Source organism: Polyodon spathula, chromosome 5, assembly GCF_017654505.1.
Source record: "Polyodon spathula isolate WHYD16114869_AA chromosome 5, ASM1765450v1, whole genome shotgun sequence".
Classification (NCBI taxonomy): Eukaryota; Metazoa; Chordata; class Actinopteri; order Acipenseriformes; family Polyodontidae; genus Polyodon; species Polyodon spathula.
Genome location: NC_054538.1, coordinates 27,397,825 through 27,422,266, shown reverse-complemented (window position 1 = coordinate 27,422,266; position 24,442 = coordinate 27,397,825). Strand labels below are relative to the sequence as shown.

At 35.4% G+C, this 24,442-nt stretch overlaps 1 protein-coding gene across 7 annotated transcripts in view; it reads left to right on the top strand.

Annotated features, from left to right (window-relative positions):
• map4k3b (mitogen-activated protein kinase kinase kinase kinase 3b) overlaps window positions 1-24,442 on the top strand; it is a 100,136-nt gene that overhangs the window by 47,668 nt on the left and 28,026 nt on the right. For 4 of the 7 annotated variants that reach the window (XM_041250189.1, XM_041250188.1, XM_041250187.1 and 1 more), the window contains exons 3-14: window positions 3,493-3,583; window positions 11,067-11,131; window positions 11,552-11,607; window positions 12,014-12,061; window positions 12,312-12,354; window positions 12,929-13,001; window positions 16,030-16,161; window positions 16,722-16,784; window positions 17,729-17,810; window positions 17,903-18,013; window positions 18,419-18,493; window positions 24,037-24,115. In XM_041250189.1, coding sequence (XP_041106123.1) covers window positions 3,493-3,583; window positions 11,067-11,131; window positions 11,552-11,607; window positions 12,014-12,061; window positions 12,312-12,354; window positions 12,929-13,001; window positions 16,030-16,161; window positions 16,722-16,784; window positions 17,729-17,810; window positions 17,903-18,013; window positions 18,419-18,493; window positions 24,037-24,115 — 918 coding nt within the window. The remainder of the gene's footprint in view (window positions 1-3,492; window positions 3,584-11,066; window positions 11,132-11,551; window positions 11,608-12,013; window positions 12,062-12,311; window positions 12,355-12,928; window positions 13,002-16,029; window positions 16,162-16,721; window positions 16,785-17,728; window positions 17,811-17,902; window positions 18,014-18,418; window positions 18,494-24,036; window positions 24,116-24,442) is intronic. The other 3 variants (XM_041250192.1, XM_041250191.1, XM_041250190.1) reach the window with 1 other exon arrangement.

The window sequence follows — 24,442 nt, the reverse complement described above, 5'->3', positions numbered from 1 at the left end:
CTTTGCTGACAGTCAGGGCGCCCCAGCAGAACGCATCGCTCCGCGCCTGCAGGACTCCTTGACAGTATATAGAAAATCTCACACCAGGGCTTGAATTTCAGCGCGGAATCGCACATTTTCCAAGTTGCTCCTACATATCTGCAACTTTCATTGCAGGAAAATCCCGCAGAGATATTTGAAGACACCTAGCTACTGTATTTTTCACCCAATTTAGAATGCCTGAAATGCTACAACAATCTCTAAAGACGTGGGTGTCATTGACGAAAGCACTATGAGTGGTTCTTGTTAAAGTAAATAAATAAATTAAAGTAGTGCTAGATATTTTAAGTTTCGCAAGACTTTATTCTCTCGTACATGATTCTCGGCCACTATCTTTAAGCATTCTAGAAACTCAGTACACTGCAGAAAAAAAAATACGATATTAAGTCTATCAAGGTGTTTTGCAAGCAGTCACTTTCTCTTTAACTCTTAACTCAGCCCCATTAATTTTGGGGCTCCCCCTCCATGTTCATTACATATTGAGGTTCAATGGTGCATTTTCTTTTAGCCATCGATGATTACAATGTATGTAGCAGTGACCAAACATGATTTTTTTGGGAAAGCTTTTTTTTTTTTTTTTAAGCATATATTCTCATCTCTACGTATAGTATGCCTGTTGTAACTTACATAATATCTTACATGCATGCACAACAAACTATTCAGTAGTTAAACATACATAAATGAAAACAGTGAAAATTAGGCAAAAATAGGGCTGTGTGTAAAGAGTTAAGAAAAAGAAATGGATCACTGGTTAAAAAGAAAAGCACGTTTTTCTTCTGCTGCATTCAAAAACTTCATGACAGACAGTGGCAAAAGCAATGGAGAGCACACGCTCACAGTGATGAACAGCTGTTAGGTCTCCTGAAAGCAGCTTGTTTTAAAGCAACACCAGTGTGATGATGCAGTAAAATATATATGTAGAGTTTTTTTTTTTTTTTTTACAGGGCTGGCTTCAGGGCAGGGCACGAGGGATGCAATTGCATCAAAGTCCATTATTGAAAAACAAACACTGTTCTCCCAGTGGTCCAGAAATAAACCTTAGCAAAGTTGTACTGTCGGTCAAAGCACACATTATCAAAACAGAGCTATGTAGGCGTGAAAATTTGTAATAGATCAGTGTTGATTAAAAAACAACAGACTGTTCAATTTACAGGGGTGGTGCATTTCTTTCGCAGCTGCTGTTTATAAAGATTGTAACAAACAATTTACTAACAAGGTATATAATCACAAATATTTCTGAAATTCAAATATTCAAATATTTGTCCCAGCATTAATATATATCTATAGCTATAGCTCTATCTACATATATACGCACTGTTATATATTATTGAGTGCACACTATGCATCTTTACTAGGGCTGTACTCGATTCAAATTCTTGATTGGTTAATTGGTAGATTAATCAGTCCACATTTTTAATAAAGGTAATAGCCTTATGGCAGCTGTCCTGCATAGTGATACTTAAAAAAAAAAAAAAAAAAAAAAGTCTAAAATTAAATAAATAAGCCCACTGGGAATTTAGTCTTTACAAAAGCATTTTTATTATTATTTTTATTTTTGTAAGTGTAATAAATTTTCACAGAACAACCATTCTTTCCGGCCACTGTCAGTAAAATAAATGAAAGCACAAGACTGCCATTACAGCTATGTACGTGGCTTCCTGTACTTCTGCTTTTATTGCATCTAGCAGAACATGTTTTTGTGCTGACGTCGTTAAACATCATAGATTTTAGGGGCTCCCGAGTGACGCATCCAGTAAAGGCGCTCCGCGGGGAGTGCAGAATGCACCCTATAGCCTGGAGATCGCTGGTTCGAATCCAGGCTATGTCGTTGCCGGCCATGACCAGGAGTTCCTGGGGGTTGCGCACAATTGGCCGAGCACTGCCCGTGTAGGGAGGGATTAGATCGGCAGGGGAATCCATGGTTCACCGCGCACCTGTGGCTGATAGGGCGCCTGCAGGGCTGCAGTGGAGCCATTCAGATCTCTGTTGTCCTCCAGCACTGTAGGTCTGGTGGCTTCGATTTAGAGTCACAGTCCTAAAAATGACAGATTGGCAGTAACACGTTTCGGAGGACATGTGAATCAGCCTCCGTTTCCTGAGTCGCCGGGAGGTTGCAGCAGTGAACTGGGATACAAACAGTAATTGGGCATTCCAAACTGGGGAGAAAACCGGGGTAAAAAAACATTGGCGAAGACTAAATAAAATAAATAAATAAATAAATAAAAATTTGTAGCCAGTTTTGTTCTGTACTGAACAAGTTCCAGCAGTATTATTTTTTTAATTGACAGCTTCCGGTAAGCCACTGATTCCTTTTAATAATTTGAATTTTGGAATTGGCGAGTATATCCCTTCCCTTCCTGCATCAGTTCAGGTATTTGTGGTGTATACTTCCCATTTTTAACAATCTCCTTTTTTTCTGAGAGTTGAAACTGGATTGAAAATGGATTCATAATCAAACTGATTGTGATGTCAAGCAATATCTCGTGAGATTCAGCTATTCTTACACTGCTTACCCTAGCATATTTGTCCCACCTCTTTGACTTTCCCATTGGTTAAACTCCCAAGATCTTTAACTGAAACAGAGAATACGGTCAACAGTTTATGTCCCACCTCTGCTCAATTATGATTGGACTGCAGCAGAGAAAATGCAGATGGTTGATTTTATTTTATATAAAACATTTGAATTCTGCATGATTTCAATTGTATTTTTTAATCTTTTTTATCTGCTATCAACTCTTGATTAATTGGTTGTGTTAATCAAAACAACCCTAATCTTTACATACTGTACCATTGCTTGTGTTTTCAGGCACCTTTGAATCTAGCTTACAGTATGTGTGATCTGTCAATAGGGTAATGACAACATTTATGGACAGCTACTGTAACCCAATTCTTGTGCAAAAATAATCCTGTTGGTTAATGAGGTGATGGGTTCCTATGCAGAGGTCACATACTGTTCAGCAGCAGGCAGCTGAAGAGATGATCTAGGTTTTCTCACAGCAGATTGTGACAGCATCTGGTGAGCTTCCTGTTATCCTCTCCTTGCGTTGTAGGAGTCGCCACAAGTTGTCTTATGTATAGTAAGATAGGGTTTATACCATGCAGTATTAACAATAGGTATTGCTGACCTACTACTTTTACCCATGTTCTGTCTTTGATTTTTCTCTTGTTGTGACAGTACAGGGAATTGGCACATACACATCCCAAATTTCCCCTTTTTTTGTAGGTGTCCTTCATTATCAAGCAGTGTAATATATTTAACGAATCTTAAGTTGTTCCAGTTTGAACCAAAAAATGTATATTACGTGAAATTAGGAAGATAATGGAACTGTCCATGTAAAATGTGTACTTGTATTCATCAATACAGGCATTACAATGTTTGTCCCTGCACTAAAACTAGACAACTTAGGTACCTTCAGATTGTTTTATAAGTCTTTCTTTCTTTTCTTCTAACAGGGGAAGACTTTGCAGTTGTACAGCAAGAGATTGTGATGATGAAGGACTGTAAACATTCAAACATTGTGGCATATTTTGGCAGCTATCTTAGGTATGTTCTTCTGTCTCCCACAATTAAGATACTCTGTCATACTCCTGTAAGAACTGTATGTGTTTTGCAGTTCACAGCACCCAGATTCAATCAAGTGACCTATACTATACACAGTGCCTATAGAAAGTCTACACCCCCTTGTAATAGCAATCCTAAATTAGCTCAGGTGTCATCGCCTTCAAAATCACAAACCAAGTGGCCTCCACCTGTGTTAAATTGTAGCGATTCACTTAATTTCAGGATCAATTCAGCTGTTCCTGTAGGTTCCCTCTGCTGGGTAGTGCATTTCAAAGCAAAGCCTCAACCATGAGCACCAAGGCGCTTTCAAAAGAACTCTGGGACAAAGTTGTTGAAAGGCACAAATCAGGGGATGGGTATAAAAAAATATCAAAGGCCTTGAATATCCCTTGGAGCACGATCAAGACAATTATTAAGAAGTGGAAGGTGTATGGGACCACCAAGACCCTGCCTAGATCTGACTGTCCCTCCAAACTGGATGACCGAGCAAGAAGGAGACTGATCAGAGAGGCTACCAAGAGGCCAATGGCAACTTTGAAAGAGCTATAGACTGATCAAAGTGTGCATGTGACAACAATATCCCAAGCACTCCACAAATCTGGCCTGTAAGGTAGGGTGGCAAGAAGGAAGCCCTTACTCAAGAAAGCCCACCTTGAATCCCGTTTGAAGTATGTAGAAAAACACTCAGAAGATTCTGTAGCCATGTGGCAAAAAGTTTTGTGGTCTGACGAAACTAAAATGGAATTTTTTGGCCTAGATGCAAAGTGTTATGTTTGGCACAAACCCAACACAGCTCACCACCCAAAGAACACCATTCCTGCTGTGAAGTATGGTGGTGGCAGCATCATTTTATGGGAATGTTTCTCATCGGCAGGGACTGGGGCACTTGTCAGGATAGAAGGGAAAATGAATGGAGCAAAGTACAGAGAAGTCCTTGAGGAAAACCTGCTGCCCCCTGAAAGAAAGCTGAAACAGGGACAGAAGTTCACCTTTCAGCATGACAATGACCCAAAGCACACGGCCAAAGCTACACTGGAGTGGCTAAGGAACAAAAAGATAAATGTCCTTGTAGTCCAGTCAGAGCCCTGACCTAAATCCAATCAAAAATTTGTGGCATGACTTGAAGATTGCTGTCCATCAACGCTCCCCAAGGAACTTGACAGAGCTTGAACAGTTTTGTAAAGAAGAATGGTCAAATATTGCCAAATCTAGGTGTGCAAATTTGGTAGAGACCTATCCCAACAGACTCACAGCTGTGCTTCCACCAAGTATTAACTCAGGGGGTGGAGACTTATCCAATTATGACCTTTCAGTTTTGTATTTAATATATAATTTTTTTCTCAATATAAATTTGTTTCCCCATAACTGTGGAGTATGGTGTGTAGGTAAGTGGGGAAAAAGTTCCTCATTTAAATGCATGAAACTCTGAGGCACTGACACAGCAAAATGTGAAAAAGTTTAAGGGCATGTAGACTTTCTATAGGCACTGTACATGTTTGTAAGTAATTTACAAAATTGGTTTCCTGGTGCTATATATTTGTATTTTCATTCGGTTCAATGGCCTTGTTCTGTTTGCTGTGAGCAACTAACATTCACAGTGCAGGGCTATTAGGTGTTCAGCTCAGTTGTCATTTGAATGAATAGCTTTCTTCTGGAGTTTCATCTCATCCCTGTGTTTATGAAAAGATGGGACATATTGGAAAGTGATTAATGGCTATGTTTGATAACAGCCTTCTAACCTTAGGAATTTGAACACCCTGAACACCCCCAAAAATAAAAAGCTTGAAATGTTTTGGGGGGAAAAAAGGGGCATCTAAAACAGAAAAAAGATTCACCCTCAGAGGAAATCTACTACTGGCTAAAAAAAAAAAGTAACACATGTACTCACTCTGTGACATTTCTTCCTGAAAGCCTGGTGAAGTGTTTAGTTAAAAAAGGCTATTGACCTTAATGTTAATGTAATTTTGGAATGAGGGAAGGAGGGTTGCAGACATAGAAAAATGTAATAAAATATAAAAGTCATTATAACATGCCACCATCATGCAGTTACTGCTATGTATGACTTTTTATCCATATCTTTCAATAATTTGGTATTCTTTCCCTACTAATTCACTGTATAGTAAATATTATATTGGATCTCTAGGGCTGTGATGAATTTGTCATGTCTGATCAATAAACCTAGATGGAGATGCTCTGACAACAGTATGCTGATTTAATATAATTGGATTGGTTTATGTAGAGAACATCATTTATTTATATATTGATTGACATGCATATTTGAATTGACAGATTGTCTTTTGATCAAGTTTGCATTCTTTTAAATATTATCTAAAAGCGTATTTTTTTTTTTGCATGTCCCTTTTAAAAGCATGCATAATCCATGTGCATAAACAGATAGCCTTTTCACACTTGCACACCTGAGCCGTGCCCTCAGGGTACGGCTAGTTTCACACTTATTTTGCCGAGCCAAGCCGGAACTGTGAAACTCTGGCTTTGCTAGATATGTGGTACTGGCTCGGTGTTGAGCACGGCTGGGGGCAGGGTTAACTCGTACTGTCCCAAACGATAGTCTACCAAAAGATTTCACAGGAATTGAGAAACATGGGACTAAACCTCAGCGGCAAACAATGTTGTGAAAAAATAAAAACAGGATTAAAAAATATATATATTAAGATTTAATGGACGCAGTTCTTGGTCACAGATCTGCAACGACCGGCGCCGATATGTTGAATTTGATGATTTGTCTACTGGAATCGATGTGCAGTCCCTCACGAAGTGAAGTTGAGTTTACATACTGCAACATTCTTTAAGCTGTGCCACTTTTTTAATATAAAGTATTTCTCCTTTAAATTGTTTAATGCTGACAGGTATCATTTAAAACAGAGACAAAAAAATAATAATAATAATAATAATCTTAGTGTGTTAACTGCAAGATGTGCTGCTGTTTCATTAATTGTATTGCATATATTTTTTCTAATGAACAAAGTGATCAGTAATTGCACATAGTATTTTATGGTTCCTTTATAAACCAGTCCTTAACAGAAATAAATAAATTAAGATACATATATTGGAAATGTGCAAAGTATCTGAAAATCTTTTTTAAAATATACCATATATTAACATTGTATAAAAACAAGTTGTAAAGAAAAATATCTAAATATGTTATGTTTAGATTGGGTGGGCTCAGCTTGGCTCGTGTGTGCAAATGTGAAACGGCTAAGATTGTACCTGCTGAGACGTGACACTGCGCAATTCATTATTTGTGTTTTCTGTAGCTGTGTTGAAATCAGTATCTTTCAGCAAATGGATCTTTCATTTTCTTACAAAATCTTTTTAGTGGCTTCATAATGTAGGAACAATGCAATAATTTTAATGTTTGTCTGGGTTGATTAGTTCTCATTGATAATATTTCATTGATGTGTTACAGAGATCGTGGATTTGCTATGAACACACATTCACGCTCAGACACAAGGAATGTTTAATCAATAGTGGTATTTTATTAAATACAAAAATATTAAACAAAAATCAGAAAGTAAATCTTAGTCTCCAAGCACAAAAGACAATTCCAACTCTCACTGCACTCATACTGACTAGCAGGCAATTGAAATATGACACCACCTGTTTTCTCACTGACAAAGCAGCCATTGCAGCAGCTCAAGCAAGCTGTGACATAGCTAATAAATTGCCCACACACACACGCCCACATACCAGCACAATGCAGACAATCTTAGAATATCACATTAAGCTTATTAATGGTATATAGATTAAGGATATGGCAAGTTTACTTTGAAAGAAATTCTTCATAAAACAGTATGAGGTAGATTTCTTATAGTTACTTGGTCAAGTTTCACTAAATGTTATTTCACATGTGTAGTGTGCAAACTAAATAATTAACAGTTCAGATCTATGTGAATGTTACAATTAATTTAATTCCATGAAAGGAAAATGCAACTGGAATTACACTCAGCGGTTCCTTTAAGCTTAGACTTCTGGTCCGCTGGTTTAGAAACTCCAGTCTGTTGAAGTGTCCAGCACAAAGGTCTTCAATCCCATGCTGGATCAAACTCAGCAACAAAGATTTCAATTTTCGATAGAATCAACACGCAGATGCAACAGAGTCTTCAGTCCTCGATATAGGATCCACAACAGCGCAGCCCATCCGCTCTGTCGTCTGCACTGAATCTTTTAGCTGCACAGGTAACAGGGCACAGTTTCTTTTGGACACTGTGGTTTTAGGTGTACAGCAGACCTAGACTGTTTTGTCTGATAAGTCGCTGTAAGTTTTAAGTCAGTCCTCCAGCTGGGCCTCAGCCTTGTTGCTTGTGGTAGTGACTCGCTTGCAGCTTGCTTCCTCTTCTTGGGTCCGTATTCAGGCAGAGTCTCGTCTTGGGTCAGTTTTTAGGTAGTCCCGGAGTTGCAGCTTCAGCTTAGCAGAGTGACAGCACCTTGTTTAGTATTCGATGTGGAGCGCCAAATGTTTGGTTTTGCTTGGATAATTAGTTCTTTTCACTGCTGAGTAGCCACTTTCATAAGATTGTTTGTATCTTGCCTCGTTAAACTCCCAGTCCTTTGTGGTGTGTTTTTTTTTTCTCCATTTAGTAATCGCAAATTGTATGCTGCCCCCTGGTAGCTCCCATGCAATAGAATAGCCTGGACTCGACCTATCTCGGCTATGTCCAGGCTCTGGGCGTATCATGCACTCCACTTGGAGTGCCTTTACCAGGTGTGCCACTCAGGAGCCCCCAGTCCGTTGATGTTTTAATGTCCTTTTCCACTGGGTCATCACTAGTTTGTCTTTGCATCAAAACAATTTTGTTGCACGTGTGAATTCTGTACATAATTCAACTGTCCTTTCAGCCTAATCTAGTTCAGTCGTCATCTAGTCCCGGTTACCTCATTCATTAGGTCACATAGTTCTGTATGTCTGCAAGAAAGAGGCTCTCTTGCCCTGCAGTTTGCCCTGTTTTTCAAGACACACAGTTTCATTAACCCTTAGCGGTCCATTTATTCAGCGCTTGTCAGGTGCATCAGGTCCAATTTGTTTTCACACGCGCCGTTTATTTTACACGCACTGTTTAATTTTTTTTTTCTTTCAGAGTAAAACAGGTTTAAAAGGCACTTCATAGCAAAGGACACTCAGTACTGCATCTCCAGCCAAGCCCCATCCCTTGTTCCCTGTATTTCACATACTGCTTCATAGTCATGCATACTGATAAATCCTTTCTTGATCACTTGTTTTATCACCATGCTCCTCAATAATGTGGTCCAAGTCATTATTTTATTATTGTAACATCTCAAAAAAACTCTGCAAATGTCTGTGATATTCTTTGAGCGCTGGATGCGGAAGCAGCTATCTTCTTTGTTTGTATCCGTGTTATCTTGGTGGCGCAGGGGCTATGTATTGCTCAGATACGCCCCATTTTTCCGCTTCTATCGTTCTCACTCGGCCATTGAAAGGTTTTCTCGTATTTGTCCGGAGAAAAACAACTAAAGACCTGTGCTTGACATTTTTTGATGATGTTGGACAGGAAAAGGAAAATTGTAGTAATTGTAGTATTGTTTATGAGGTGCTTGAAATTTCAATCTGATAATGCAGAACCTAATTCTAGAAATTAGATGAACATTCTTAGAGTATAAAAGTGTGACGCAATTGATGATTGCTGTTATTACCAATAAGTCAATATGGGATAAAAGTAAAGAGCTATCTGAAGACCTTAGGCAGAATATTATTTATTGTCAAAGCTGGAGAAGGATACAAGAAGGTTTCCAAGCATTTGAGTATCCCAATTTCAACTATTGTTTCTGTTATCAAGAAGTAATAGACTTGTGGTCTTGTCACAACTCTCCCTCGGTCTGGAAGAAAGAAGGTTCTTTCACCAAGAACAAATAGAAGAATTGTGAGGAAGGTTAATAACAATCTGGGATTGACTGCCAAAGATATTCAAAGTGAATTGGCTGCAAACGGGACTTGGGTTTTTCATTTCAACCTTAGGTCGAGTATTGCATGGTGAAGGTCTCAATGATCGCAGGCCAAGAAAAAAGCCAATCATTAGGAAAACATCACAAGGACAATTGCTTAGTTTGCAAAACTTCATTTGAATGATGGATATGAGTTCTGATCAAAGGTTTTGTGGAGTGATGAAACAAAAATCCAGCTATCTGATCACGCTGATAGTCGTTACCTTTGGAGAGTGTCTAGTGAGGCGGACAAAGAAAAGAACACCATACCTACTGTCAAGCATGGAGGTGGTAATATCCTTCTATGGGGCAGTTTTTCCTCTAATGGCACAGGAAATTTAGTTCCAATACATAGTAAAATGGATTCCATAGCATATCAAAAAATATCGGCAGTCATCTGAAACTGTCTGCTACAAAACTTTGGTTTAAAGCGCAACTGGACATTCCAACACAACAACAATCCAAGCACACATCAGAATGTACTTCAGAATGGTTAAAGAAGAATGGTCAAGCCAATCTAAATCAGATTGAGCATCTTTGTTATGAGTTGAAGAAGGCTGTGCACAAGAGAAGTCCTCGGAATTTGAATGAACTGGAACAATTTTGCCTTGTTTGAGAAATTTCTAGAAATTATAAATTGCTATTTGGTATGCAAAATTTTGACTACAACTGTGTGTGTATGTATTTAATGTATGTGTGTATATTTATGATATGTAAACCATGCACTGAAAGTATTCAGAAAACATCCACTAGTACAGTTGCATGGTGTACATTTACATTGAGATCCAGTACTGCACACTGCCCCTTTGAAAGGGTAGTATTGTACGTTATATTTAAGTTGCAGCTAAAAAGAAGCAGGTGTCTAATGATAGTCATTGTTTTTCAATGCCACAAGCCCATAGCGACCTTTTTATTGCTATATGTTTTTAATTCAATTTTTTTTTTTCTAATTCTGCTACTGCCCCCAAGTTTCCTGTCCAGTCTTTCCTGTTCACACGGAACTGATATTGGTAAACAAAATATAGTCCAACCTCTGACAGTGTTTGGTAACCGTATGACTTGCCTTCTGTATCTTCTAACCAAGTGGCTGGCCGGACTCCGATGCTTATTTACCAATGCTTAGTCAACAGTGGTCAACAGTGAACACCTACAAATCTATCATAGTTCATTGCAGATGAGTTTATGGATGTGACTAAGCAAACAGATTACAGGCAAGCCATGGTGAGGGGCTTGAATATGATTAATACATTTTGTGGTGCATTACTATTACTAAAGAGAGTTCATACTGTAGATTGTACTTTCAAACCAGCTTTAACAATTATCCCACATTCAGTTAAAAAAAAAAAAAAAGTTAAACGAAAAGAACACTTAGCTCTACAAATACAGGTTATAGAGCAGAGCGGATTAGTTGGCAAATACCTTAAACTGATTTGTACCTATCGGGCACCTATATGTGTGTGTGTGCATTATCTTTATTATAACCACATAATGTCTGTTTACCTTCAAGGAGAGATAAATTATGGATTTCTATGGAGTATTGTGGTGGAGGATCGCTACAGGACATTTATCATGGTAAGAGCCAATGTTATAAGTTACCACTTTAGAACAGCTTTTTGTTTTTTTCATTCCTCAAGTAATTTTTTGAAATCAAAACCATTGTGGAAAAATGCCCTGTACTTGGTTAATACCTTTCCAGAAATGGCGATCATGTAATCTTATAAATAGGTTTTGAAGGAACAATAATAACATCACATTAAAATCAATTAAAACATGTGTGACATGGTTTGCTCAAAGACGGTAACCACTGTCTTGGTAACGGTTATCTTTACATCATGACTAACCGAATCCCTATCTTGTGATAATCCAACCTGTCCTAGTATTCATTATTGATAATTACTTAAAACGTGTTTTGTTTCTTCCCTCAAAAATGTGTACAAAATTATGTGCAGAAAATGACTAATAAATAGTAAGCTGACTTGTTTTTCTTTTCAGTAACTGGACCTTTGTCAGAATCTCAAATAGCATATGTTTCACGGGAAACACTACAGGTACACTTTTAATTCCTTATCTTTAATAATGCCATTAATGGAAAATATTCTGTTTGCATGTCTGTTAGTTTTAGTATAGTGTCAACAGTCTGCCTCAGTCATTCATTTTTATTGTTAATTCCCACCACTACTGTTAAGTTGGGTGGGTGGGGGGGTGGAGATACATTTTTTGAAGTGATGTTATTTAGCTGAAAGAATTGATGTCATGTTTGCAGACATTTTTATTGGCAGTATGCATTTTGAATGACTTGATTCTATAAATTATTGCAGTTTCTTATTTGTAGGCTTTCTAGTTGTTAATAAAAGAAAGTTGAAAACTCAAAACAAACTCCTTAATACCCACACTTAGTTTGGATTCAATTACATTTAATAAAGAAAATTGATTTTTGACATTTGTCTGTTACAGGGTTTGTGCTATCTTCATAGTAAAGGAAAAATGCACAGAGACATTAAGGTAAGAATGTATAGTGTCTTGCTTTTATTTAATTTTTTTAAACATACAATAAATGAATGTACTGTAATTACAGTTAAACAACGTATACTATAAATAGCATGCTTCTTATTGAGCTGTTACAAAAGTGTATATTGGGAGGGGTCTTTCACACAACATTTTCATGTTTATCATAATATGTAGGAGAAATTATATTTTGAAAATGTGTAACATCTGTCTTTTCAAATATGTTTTTGTTTGATTTGTTTTAAAGGGAGCAAATATTCTTTTAACAGACAATGGGTATGTGAAACTAGGTAAGAACAAATTAATAATCTTGCCTTGATTTGTGTTGCCTGATTTATCTATTTTTAAAGTGGTACGTGGGGGTGGTCTTTTGTTTGCCTGTAAAATCACTTAATTGGCTGTGGTGCCCTGACTCTGGACTGGTTGATTGATTGGTTTGACAGTTCTAGAACCAAGATCCACCCACACTCTGTGGAAAAGTTGTAAGTCATGAAAACATTTTAGAAGAATAGTTAGATGACACCGGATCTGTTTTGACTTGCAGTTATTCACAACAAAATTACAAGACTACAAATGGCATTTTTCATGGTTTATCGCTTTTGATGTTCAAAATGTTGTTATCCATTAACAATTAAGTAACATTTTGCACTTTTCATTAAATTTAACTGCCATTTCCCAAAAAAATGTCCAATATAAAATGAGCAGACTTTTCTAGTCAAACGCAGCAGCCATCATGCATAAATGTTTATCATGTTTATACAAACATTTTTTTTTTGGGGGGGGGGGGGATTTGTGCCACTTATTTACAATTCATTTGCATTGACAGTATATTGCACATTTTAAATAAAATCTTTGAATTTACAGCTGACTTTGGAGTATCTGCACAGATAACAGCCACGTTGGCCAAAAGGAAATCCTTTATCGGCACGCCATACTGGTAATGTGAAGACCTTAACATTGAAATATGCAATTAACGACACTGAATATGAATCTATTTGATTTATTATTTTATAGGTACTCATTAATTGAAGAATTATAACTTTACACAAGCATACATTCAGGCCAGTTCACTCTACCCTCTATTGATGCAGTGTATTATATCTGTGTTCACAAATTTCAACTGAGGGCTTATTTTGCTGCCACATAGATCTAGTATACTCTGGGCCTCATTTAATATGCGGCGGTAATTTGGCCAGAATTACAGGAGGAAAATTGAGGTGACTGTTTGAGGTGGGGGGCGGAAAAATGTTTTTTGTCTCCAGTGAAACCCAACTGTATATATAGGTAACAAAATCTGAATTCAGTTTAACTGTTTGACACAATGTTACAAGATTCATGGATGTTAAAGTCAGAAAGAACCTACAGAAAAATGTACATTGTAACTATGTTTAGTTACAATTTTAGTAACTGTATTCAATTACTATGATGAATTTTGTAACATTGTCTAACAGTTGAAATTTGCTTCTAACACTGCTCGATCAATAAAGGTATTTAAACGTCGGTTGGGTAGACTTTTTCACTAGTATTATGTTTTACTCACTTAGTTTTATTACGTGCATCATTTTTATCCCAAATGGAACTTAGGAACAGATTGTGTCAATTGTAGGTCGGACCGTTGTTTTTTGTTTGAGGTTAAGAATATATTTACATTTTTTCGCTATATTTTGGGGTTTTGGGCAGGTATTTCTTTATCTTAGGATGTTTTATTTATTTATTTTTTTACTGATAGTTTGTTATTTGTATTTGGATATATACATGTTTAATTTTTGACCTTAATTAAAGTAGTATGTATTTGTATGTTTTATTATTTGCAGTCACTGTTTGTTTAGTTATATGTGTATATATATATATATATATATATATATATATATATATATATATATATATATATATATATATATATATGCATGCATGCATGCATGCAGTGCCTTGCAAAAGTATTCAAACCCCTGACCAATTACCAATTCTCTCATATTACCGAATTATAAATGGTACATTGAAATTTCATTCTGTTTGATATTTTATTTTTAAACACTGAAACTCAGAATCAATTATTGTAAGGTGACATTGGTTTTATGTTGGGAAATATTTTTAAGAAAAATAAAAAACTGAAATATCTTGCTTGCATAAGTATTCAACCCATGTGCTGTGGAAGCTCCCAGTTTGCACCGATGAAAGAAATTGCCCTAACGAGGACACAATTACCTTACCATTGGCCTCCACCTGTGAACCATTAAAGTTGCTATCACATTTTCTGGATAAAAACCCCACTGTTGAAGGATCATTGGTAAGGCTGTGAAACTGAAGGAAAATGAAGACCAAAGAGCATTCTGCAGAAGTTAGAGATAAAGTAATACAAATGCATAGATTAGGGAAAGGGTACAAAATAACATCCAAGTGTTTGGATATCCCAGTGAGCACAGCTGGATCAATAATCAGGAAGTGGAAGCTACATCACACCACCCAGGCACTGCCGAGAAAAGGCCGTCCCTCAAAACTCAGCGCTGAAACAAGAAAGATATTTGTGAGAGAAGCCACAGAGAGGCCAACAATCACTTTGAAGGAGCTACAGAGTTCAGTGGCTGGGAGTGGAGTAATGGTGCACCAGTCAACCATATCAAGAGCTCTGCATAACACTGGCCTGTATAGGAGGGTGGCAAGAAAGAAGCAGTTACTCAAAAAGTACCATCTGAAAGCACGTCTGGAGTTTACCAGAAAGCATGAGAGTGACCCAGCTGCGATGTGGGAAAAGGTTTTGTGGTCAGATGAGACCAAGATGGAGCTTTTTGGCCAAAATTCAAAGCGCTATGTGTGGCGCAAACCTAACACTGCTCATGCCTCAAGACACACCATCCCTACAGTGAAATAGACTTAAAGCTGTTATTGCAGCGAAAGGTGGCTCTACCAAATATTAATGTGTGGGGGTTGAATACTTATGCAAGCAAGATATTTCAGTTTTTTATTTTTCTTAAAAATATTTCCAAACATAAAACCAATGTCACCTTGCAATAATTGATTTTGAGTTTAAGTGTTTTAAAATAAAATATCAAACAGAACGAAATTTCAGTGTACCATTTGTAAATCAGTAATATGAGAGAATTGGTCAGGGGTCTGAATACTTTTGCAAGGCACTGTGTGTGTGTGTGTCTATATATATATATATATAATATATAAATATGATATATATATATAATATAGGATCCTAGGGCATATTAAGTAACTAATGTGTTCTGTGTACACATTACATTGTGTAAAAATATAGATTGTACAATAGGCTTACGATACAGTAGTAAAATCAAATGAATAGCTTGCAGGCTTTTTTTTTTTGTTTCTTTCTTTTGTCCTACATGTAATACAAAACAAATCACGCTGTTGCGTTGTAGGCTTCACATAGTTGTAAATAAATATTATTTTAAACAAACTAGATTGTCAGCATATGCTTTTTATCTTAGTCTACTTACAATTAGCACAAAATAAATCATAGTGTTGCATTAACATGTTCTAGCTAATCAGGTTCTTAAGTATATGACTTTTTAAATCGGTACACAGCTTTTGCTGCAGCATTCAGTGCGACATTTTGGGTTAATTCATGTATGTACAAAATCCTTTTCAGACCTTGAATAGCTCATGAATGTATGACAGCTGTGTTTAACATGCTGCTTTGCATACATCAACGTCATTAAGTCAATGCAAATGAGGCGACGGCGCTATTCCGCCCTTTCATTTTGCATCCTCAAGGAAATGGGAATATTACATAGGATGGGCACAGAACTGCGCACCGTAATCATATTTTGTGTACGGTAAACGCTTTGTAAGTGAGGTCCTCTTATTTGTTGTGAATAATCAAGCATACTGTTTAACACTGTTGTGCGTCATAACTGCCAAAAGAATAGAAAATGTATAGAAAATCGCAGTTTATGGCAGACAATTTAAACTTTTAAAAAATGTTTTTGTTTTTCTTTTAGGATGGCACCAGAAGTAGCTGCTGTGGAGAGGAAGGGTGGATACAACCAGTTATGTGACATCTGGGCAGTTGGTATAACTGCTATCGAGCTGGCAGAACTTCAGCCCCCGATGTTTGACTTGCATCCAATGAGGTTGGTATGAAAACCATGCGTTCGGCAGGCCTTGTATGAGAGGGATCTGATCTGCTTTGATTAGAATAGTTGGGCAAGGTTTGAAATTTCAAGTAGTCCTGGAAGCTTAAAGCCAGTATTCATTTAATTTTTTAAGAACTTATTGGTAAAAATCTGATGGCCTGGCAACGCTTGTAGTCATTCCTGACAAATAGATGAAGGTTAAAATATGCATTCTTTACACAACATCATTAGCTGTTCCCACAGAAAACAAAATGATTCACACAAACTATTGTGAGGGAAAGATGATATTTAGATTCTACAGCCAACAACCAAACAGATGGAGCAATTTAAGTATTGCCAGTGACTGTGTGGAGTATAAAATTATGTCCTTTTTAAGTTCAAAAGTAATAAGTCTCAATACAGATAAACAGTGGTTAGTATTATATAAGTAAATTGATAGCACTTGAAAGCCCATGTTTCAAATAAACTTTTATCCAGTCCTCCTCATTTTGAATATTTCTGCTTCCTGGTGTTTGAAAACAGTAAAAGCAAATGTAAGTAATTTATAATTGTTACAGGGCGTTATTCTTGATGACTAAAAGCAACTTTCAGCCACCTAAACTGAAAGACAAAATGAAATGGTAAGGAATTCTACCTAATTTAAAACTTTAATTTCATTCAAATGTGTAAACTGATAGCATGTTTTAAGGATATGTTTATTTTTTATGACCAGTTTGCTAAAAAGAAAATAAAGTAGCAGTAATTCTGGTCATTTTGTTTAGTTTAAATCGTATATAATTTTTTTTTTTAAAAAGTAAACTAATTTCCAGTAATGAGCCTCTCAGTCTAGGGCTGTTTTAAAACCTATGTGAATATTAAAAAAATAAACCACCATATTTCACAAGGTAAATGTATATTTTTTTGTATAAATGGATTATGTTGTTACTGACAGGTGGTTTTCAGTTTACTATACAAAACAAACTCTTAATTCAGCAGTAGTGACATGTTCTTAAATCACACCTCCACGTCAAGCAGTGTCCTTTTAGCATTGCTGTAAGGTTTGTATGAAATTTAACAGATGTCTACCTTACCAGTAGGAAACACATCTGCAAGCAAATTATTTATTTGACAGTGTTATATGGTGGTATATGCCATATAGCCCTTAATCTTTTACACTGTGTTTACCCCACAATGTATGTATTCCAGTTTTATTGAGAATGGAGAGCACACTGATAATGTTACAGATAAAGCAAAACACAACATACAAGAGATAAAGCAAAACACAACATACAAGAGAAAGCAAATGCAATCACTGAAATTATTGAGTAATATTTATAACTAGAAAAAAAATTACTAATTTACAGTCGGTAACTTGTATATTGACAATTCAGTGTAATGTTTGACAATAAAGTATAATCACAGAATTCCTAAATCCTGGGTGAGAATGTCCCTTGATTGTGTTTATTTGTCATTTTATCACAGGGTTTCAATTTTATTTAATTTTTTTAAACATGGCAGGTTATTTATATTGTTCAGTTTTTATTGCTATTGTGCATTTTTGAAAATCTTGTTTGTTTTTCTGAAGGACAAACAACTGTCACCATTTTGTTAAAATGTCCCTGATAAAAAATCCTAAGAAAAGGCCAACAGCTGAAAAACTGCTGCAGGTAGCATTTTCAATACATCGACTATTTCACAATGGAACATTTCAAGAGCAGTTTAATGGGGTTTTGTATTGACCAGTATTCTTGTCTTCCAGCATCCTTTTGTAACACAGCCTTTGAGTCGAACACTTGCCATTGAGCTGCTGGATAAAGCAAACAATCCAGACCACAGTACTTTCCATGACTTTGATGATGATGATCCGGAGGTAATTTTTATTCTCTTTTCTTTTTTGTAAATTGCTGGTGCTGGGACAAATCTATGAATATTCAAATAGCTTGAAATGTATTCAGAGTCTTTCTCTCATTTTGATTTATAAAAGAATATAAAGTATTTTTTAGATTTGTTTAATATATATATTATATATATATATATGCATATATATATATTATATATAAATATAGTAGAACGAAATATATCCTTTAGTTCCCAATAGGTAATTCCCTTAAAGTCCACTTAAATTCTTCATGAGGAAAACCTCTAAAATATTACAAATTCATACTGTGTGCACATGCTATACTATGTGTTGTTTCTTTCAATGTGTTCATTTCTACATCTACTCTTTCCTTCTCCCTGTGGTTCCACATTTCATTATTTGTTTCTCCCAATGTAGTTTAAATATTTTGGGATCTTTTCTCCCGCTTCACCTCTTGCACGGCGAGCCCCACGTTTTGCCGCCCGTCTGAAGGTACCACAGTTGTCTGTCTGAAGTGCACTGTCTAATACAGTCCTGTCTTATCTAAACTGTGTTGCATCATCCTTGGCCTTTTATGTTCTTAACATGGCAGAGAGAGAACTGTAATCTGGGTTCAATATGGGTTCAGGAAATTGTCAGTAATGTAATCGTGTATTATCTTAACAGCTGTTTAAAATGACTTTCTGCAATGAATTCCACTTTTTCTTAATTTGTGATGTTTTGAGGGGGGAAATATATATATATATATATATATATATATATATATATATATATATATATATATAATAATATAATATATATATATATATATATATATATTATATATATATATATATATAATATATATAATATATATATATTTGTGTGAAAAATTGTGTATAAATTGTGTGAACTTGCTGCATATTTGGCTGTTAATATTACTGGGGGGGGGGTTACATTCAAATAAGTTCTAGGTAGTTTTGGAAATTATAATTATCAGAGCAAATTTGGTTCTTTTTATAGCAACACCTGTAGTCATACTTTTGCATCTAGTGGTCAAATAGTTTTTATTTATGAGTTATTTTAATACTTTTACCAGCATTAATTAAAATAAATTGCCTGTTGTGCTTAGAGTGGTCTTTAAGCATGCTAGTGTGTTGACACACTAAGTTTCATAACAATCAAAATAAGAGCTGGTGCAGCTGTAAACAGTCTGGTCTGTTAAGGTTCCTTGAATTAAAATGTTAACTTTTCAGGCTGTAGCTTGCAGTAAAAAATAATTTGTACACATTCATATACAGGGCCTTAACGTTCCATTTACATGAATGAAATTGGCATGCTGTATGATCTGTTTTTTTTTTTTTTTTTTTTTTTTTACAGTTCAAGAAAATTAGTTATTAATGAATTGCTCCTGTCCAAGGTGGTTCATGCACATGTACTTTCTCATTTAAGTGTATACACACAGGTCAACAAGATCAAATAGCAAATATTTCCTAATTGAAAAATAACTCCTTGCCAGTCAGGGCAAGTTCACCACATATTTTATTATTTTACTTGATTTTTTTAAGCAAGCAAAATAAACTTTTTATGGATATTCATTAGTGCAAGATCGTGAAAATCACAATAGTTTTATTCATGTGTTTAGGCTTCTTATTAGTTGGTTTAGTGAAGGATCCATCTTGGGAAGTTGTTGCCAACATTGTCATTACACACAGTGTGAATATGTCACCATGAGTCTAACCATCTGTCTGATTTATATAATATACAATAAGATTTTTTTCTGGTCTTTTGAAGTATTGTTTTTGTCTGTAATAACTATTGTATGTGTAATTGTTTAATTAGTGTCCAATTTTGTTCTCAATATATGCAAATAGTTGTTAATTCATCTAAAAAAAAATAAAAATACTTGCAGATTTTGCCAGTGGTATACTCTGAGTGCACTGTGTTCTATTTTGGGAGACCTAATTCGGCCCTTTTTTGGCACTGGCCTCCAGATCACTGCTTCTGAGAGGCAAGACAGAATGACTGCTCACGTAGTGCCTGTCACGAGATTTCAATTAGACCAAGAACTTTGAAAAAAGTTAAGCACGCTCAAGTCCCAGAAAGGAGCCTGCTTCATAACATATGTTCTCACAACAGGTGGAGATGAACTAGTCAATTCATAAAGAGCAGATTTTGTCATTTAGAAATTTAAAACAAGCTTGTTTTAACCTTTTTTTTTATTTTTAATTCAATACATGAAGGTGTAGTGCTTTTATAGGGCCTTTTGTAGAAACCTTTCTTGTTTTTACTTTGTCTAGTACGTCACCTTTTCAATGTTTCTTTTTGTATCAAGGAATGTGGATCCAAATTTATGAGATGTAGATGGATTCAATTTATTTATTTTTTTTAAATAGGCAAAGTACTTTTAAAGTCATAATTAATGAATATTGCATATTTTATATACAAAAGTGATTAAAAAAAATCTTTGAGGATTGCAATAAACAAACATCTGCAAAGGTTATACAGTATAATAATGTTGTGTGAACTATTGTGCAATATACATTGGTCTAGGGAGTGTTCATAGTTGGTGGAAGTCTTGTCTGTCTTGTCGGGATCAGGAGTTGAGAAATGTGTATGGAAATTTAAGCAGTGAAATTTACCAGACATTATTTTTTTGTTTATTGGTTGGGGGGGTGGCTGTTCAGACAAATTCACTGATCTTTCGAAGACCACATGGATTAAGAGATTCCTACAAAGATTTATTGTAGATGAATGAAATTACCTTTTCATGATATGGGAAGTGGTGCATGTAATGTCATTTAGTGGCTGACCACATATGTTTGAGTTGTATTATTGGTACCTAAGAACGTGTGTACAATCACAGCCCATCACAAACTTCAAGCCCTCTTTTCTCGGTTATAAAAAAAAGTGGGACTTATCAAGTAATTAAAATGATGTTATAGGATTTCATTTTGTGTTAAATATTTTATATATTTAGGTTGTATATGTATTTTTTTTTTCTGATATTCCATGTAGCTGGATGTTGACACAATACAGCCAACCCTTAACATTGAAGTAACACCCCACTTATAACAGCAGAGATCAAATATAACATTTGAGTATGTGGGGCATATGTGGAGTAAAAAGTCTCCATTATACTTCTAACATTTGTAATTCTCTTCAACAATCTCTTTTTTCCCCCCATTTTTCAAAAAACAAAGTAAAGTAGGATTTTTTTTTTTTTTTTTTTTTTAAGATGGTGAGTCTTTGATTTTTTGAGTTCCTTTCTTACTGTGTGATGGAATTGTTTTCTGTAGATACTTTCCAGCTGTGTGAGAGTGATTTTTATCAACTGCCATGTGTTTGCTATATATAGGGCTTGAATGTTTCGGTTTTTATTGTTTGTTGGCAAAATCGGTTATTTTTTGTTATTAAAAATGAACACCACTCAAACGCATCAATTTTCAATTTCTATAATCAATTGCATGTATGTTTCACTAAAACATATACAAAGGTTAACTTAGGATTCAGGTTTTGCATCACCCTATAGAATTAACTCATTTTGTTTCATGAAATTGAATGAAACCTGCTAAATAATGTTACCTTAGTATTATGGCTTCCGGTTGACTCTTGCAATATCATCTTGTAGTTTCTTTGATTACATAATGTTGAATAAAATATCTAAATTATGTTCATATAGTTTTTTTTATAAAATATTTTTTTATGTAATTCTAAAATTTTAGGTGAGGCAAAACTGTTGTCCACAGCTGTAAAATTTTGAATCCAAGAATTAAGAAGTAGCAGATTACTGCTTCTGTATCTATCGTGCTGTAGTGTTTGTGGTTTTTTTGTTTTTTTTCAGCCGCTCCAACAAGTTTATTCTATTACGTAGGTCAGTATCAATCGTTGCACGTGGCCTGCTCTCTGAAAGCTGTTTCTTTAAATAAACAAAGGTAGTACATGATTGACATTATTTAAAATATATTGCCAAAGCCCAGGTTTATCGGTTTAAAAAAAATTTAAACTGAATGCTCTAAATAGGTCTTCGAGGGTGTATTTTTCAGTTATCGGTTAAAACTGAAAACTTCAAGCCCTATCTATATGTACTGCAGTTCTTTCGATTGCACCATTTTCACTTTAACCCTTTCAGTCCTGAATTATTTTTCTGGAGCAAAGAATGATAAATTAATTTAAGTTGGTGCATGCATTTTGGTAAATGGAACTCGAGTCCCATCCAGTACTTTTAAAAACTCTAAACAGCGCTTGAGGTCCCACCAGGACTGAAAGCCAATGCAGTTTTAAAATAGTTTTTACTGTGAAAACATTGCTACCTTTTAAGCCAGTGTTAGCTTTTAAGCCAGATCATACTGTGTGTGATTTTAGAAAAATGGTATCTGTATAACAAATCACTCTTTGAAAGTCAATCCCATTTTTTATTTCTTGTTTGATTCCTGAACTCTAACAGTTTTAATAGAAATCTCCTACATCTGATGTTATACATGGAAAGCTTATTTTGAATTTAATGTGACGACACAGTAGATGTTTTAAAGCCATTTATAATATGAACCAGCTATATTGTTAATAATGTGCCTTCTGACAATACACAGAACATAGTAAGTAGGCTAAATTATGTTAAAATGCATTAAAAGTCAGCAAATAGTAATTGGTAAATGTGTAATTGAGCTGCACTGTAAAATGTTAGTTTTTTTTTTTTTCTTTACCTGCTAACAGCAGGCAACATCTTATGATTAAACCTTTCTGGGTGAGCAGCCTTTGCATGTCACTTTGGCATACAGGAAACATTTCTGTGCGTCTCTAGGGAATTGAGCTGTAAATAATTGTCTCCTTTAGGGACCAGCACAACCCAGTTGGAAGGCTTAAAGGCCAGAATTCAGAGATGATTCATACTTGTTTTTATATGTTTGTCAGTCATTTTGTATGGATTGAAAACAACTGGATGTGCATAGGACAAACTGAATAAAGAGATTCTATAGATAGTCAACAATTGTTTGGTCACCTGTGTTTTCTTGCAAAAAAGATGCTTGCTGTCTCACAGCTCAGTGGTCACAGTTGCTGAAAGGTGTTTAGATCCTTTTTGAAACCTGGTAGGATTAAAAAGAGGGTTATTCATGTTTGTTATTGCCATTTGTTTTAATGATTTAAAAGTAAGAATGTTAAAGGTTATTGTCTAATATTGGTCTGCATCATTTTGAATGAAGACAGTTGGAAAGTAGAAAGATACTGTACGTTGTGGACATAAGTAAACTATGTTATAAAGCCAGGTGAAATTGCCATTTTTATTACAAAGACAAGAGTTTAATGGAATTTAGAGAAAAAATAACAACCACCAAATCTAAGAATACACAACCAACGATATACTTAGTTAATGCTAGGATTGAGATGTACGATGGTGATTTTTCACCGCTGTATTTATGTATAATAAGTTCAATTGCATATTAAGTAGCAATTTAAATTGATGAAGAAAGATTTCAATGTAAAGCATGTCTTAATTGTGGAATTGTAGCGGGTGAGTTTTTAACATTTAAGATAATGTAATCGACTCTGGTCATATACAGAATCAGATCAGAAGCACATAGTACAAATGAAACCCTCTTTGTGTTAATGTTGGAATTGCATGTATTGTTGCCTGAATATTTATGTAGAGTTTTTGGATATGCAGCAGGATGTAGCGCTAGTGTTTTGTAGTATAAGCTGCTTGGTTTGTTTGTATTGCATGCATAATTTCCTTGAGTAAGTACTTAATAGAAATGTTAAATAATGTAGATATTTATGGGCAACCAGCAAAATGTAAGGGTTTCTAGAATGCTGTTCAGTTCACCTGGTACGGTATTTAATTGATCTGGCCTATTTTGTTTAGTCTAGTATATTAGGTAGTCTAGGCAGGATGGAACAATTTAAGGATTACTGGTAACCCATTTTTGGAAAGATTGGCCAGCTTCCCACTAGAATAATTGAATTTTAAATAAATCACATAATCTTTAACGTACTACCTACCCTGGTGAGTGTGAATGAGCTCAATGTAACCCTGTGTATTTTTTGTATTTTTGTTTCAGCCTGCTGTTGTTGTCCCTCACAGAATTCACTCAACAAGTAGAAACGCGAGGGAAGAAAAGACACGCTCTGAGATAAATTGTAAGTTCCCTTATTGGAAATTAAAATACTCTTGTATTTGGTTAAATGGCAAAGGCTGCATGTAATAGTAAGTTATAAGCAAATAAAAAGTGGTGGCAGCCCATTTAAATTTAAGCAGAATGTTTGGAAACAATGAGACATACTAAATAAGTATTTTTATTTCAAAATGCTTGATGCAACATCGACGATTGATAATTGCAAAGCATATGACATTTAGATTTCCAGAAAGCTTTTGACAAAGTCTTAAACTGAATGCACATGGATTAGGGAGTGGTTAACATGTAGAAAACAGAAAGTACTGATTAGAGGAGAAACCTCAAAATGGAG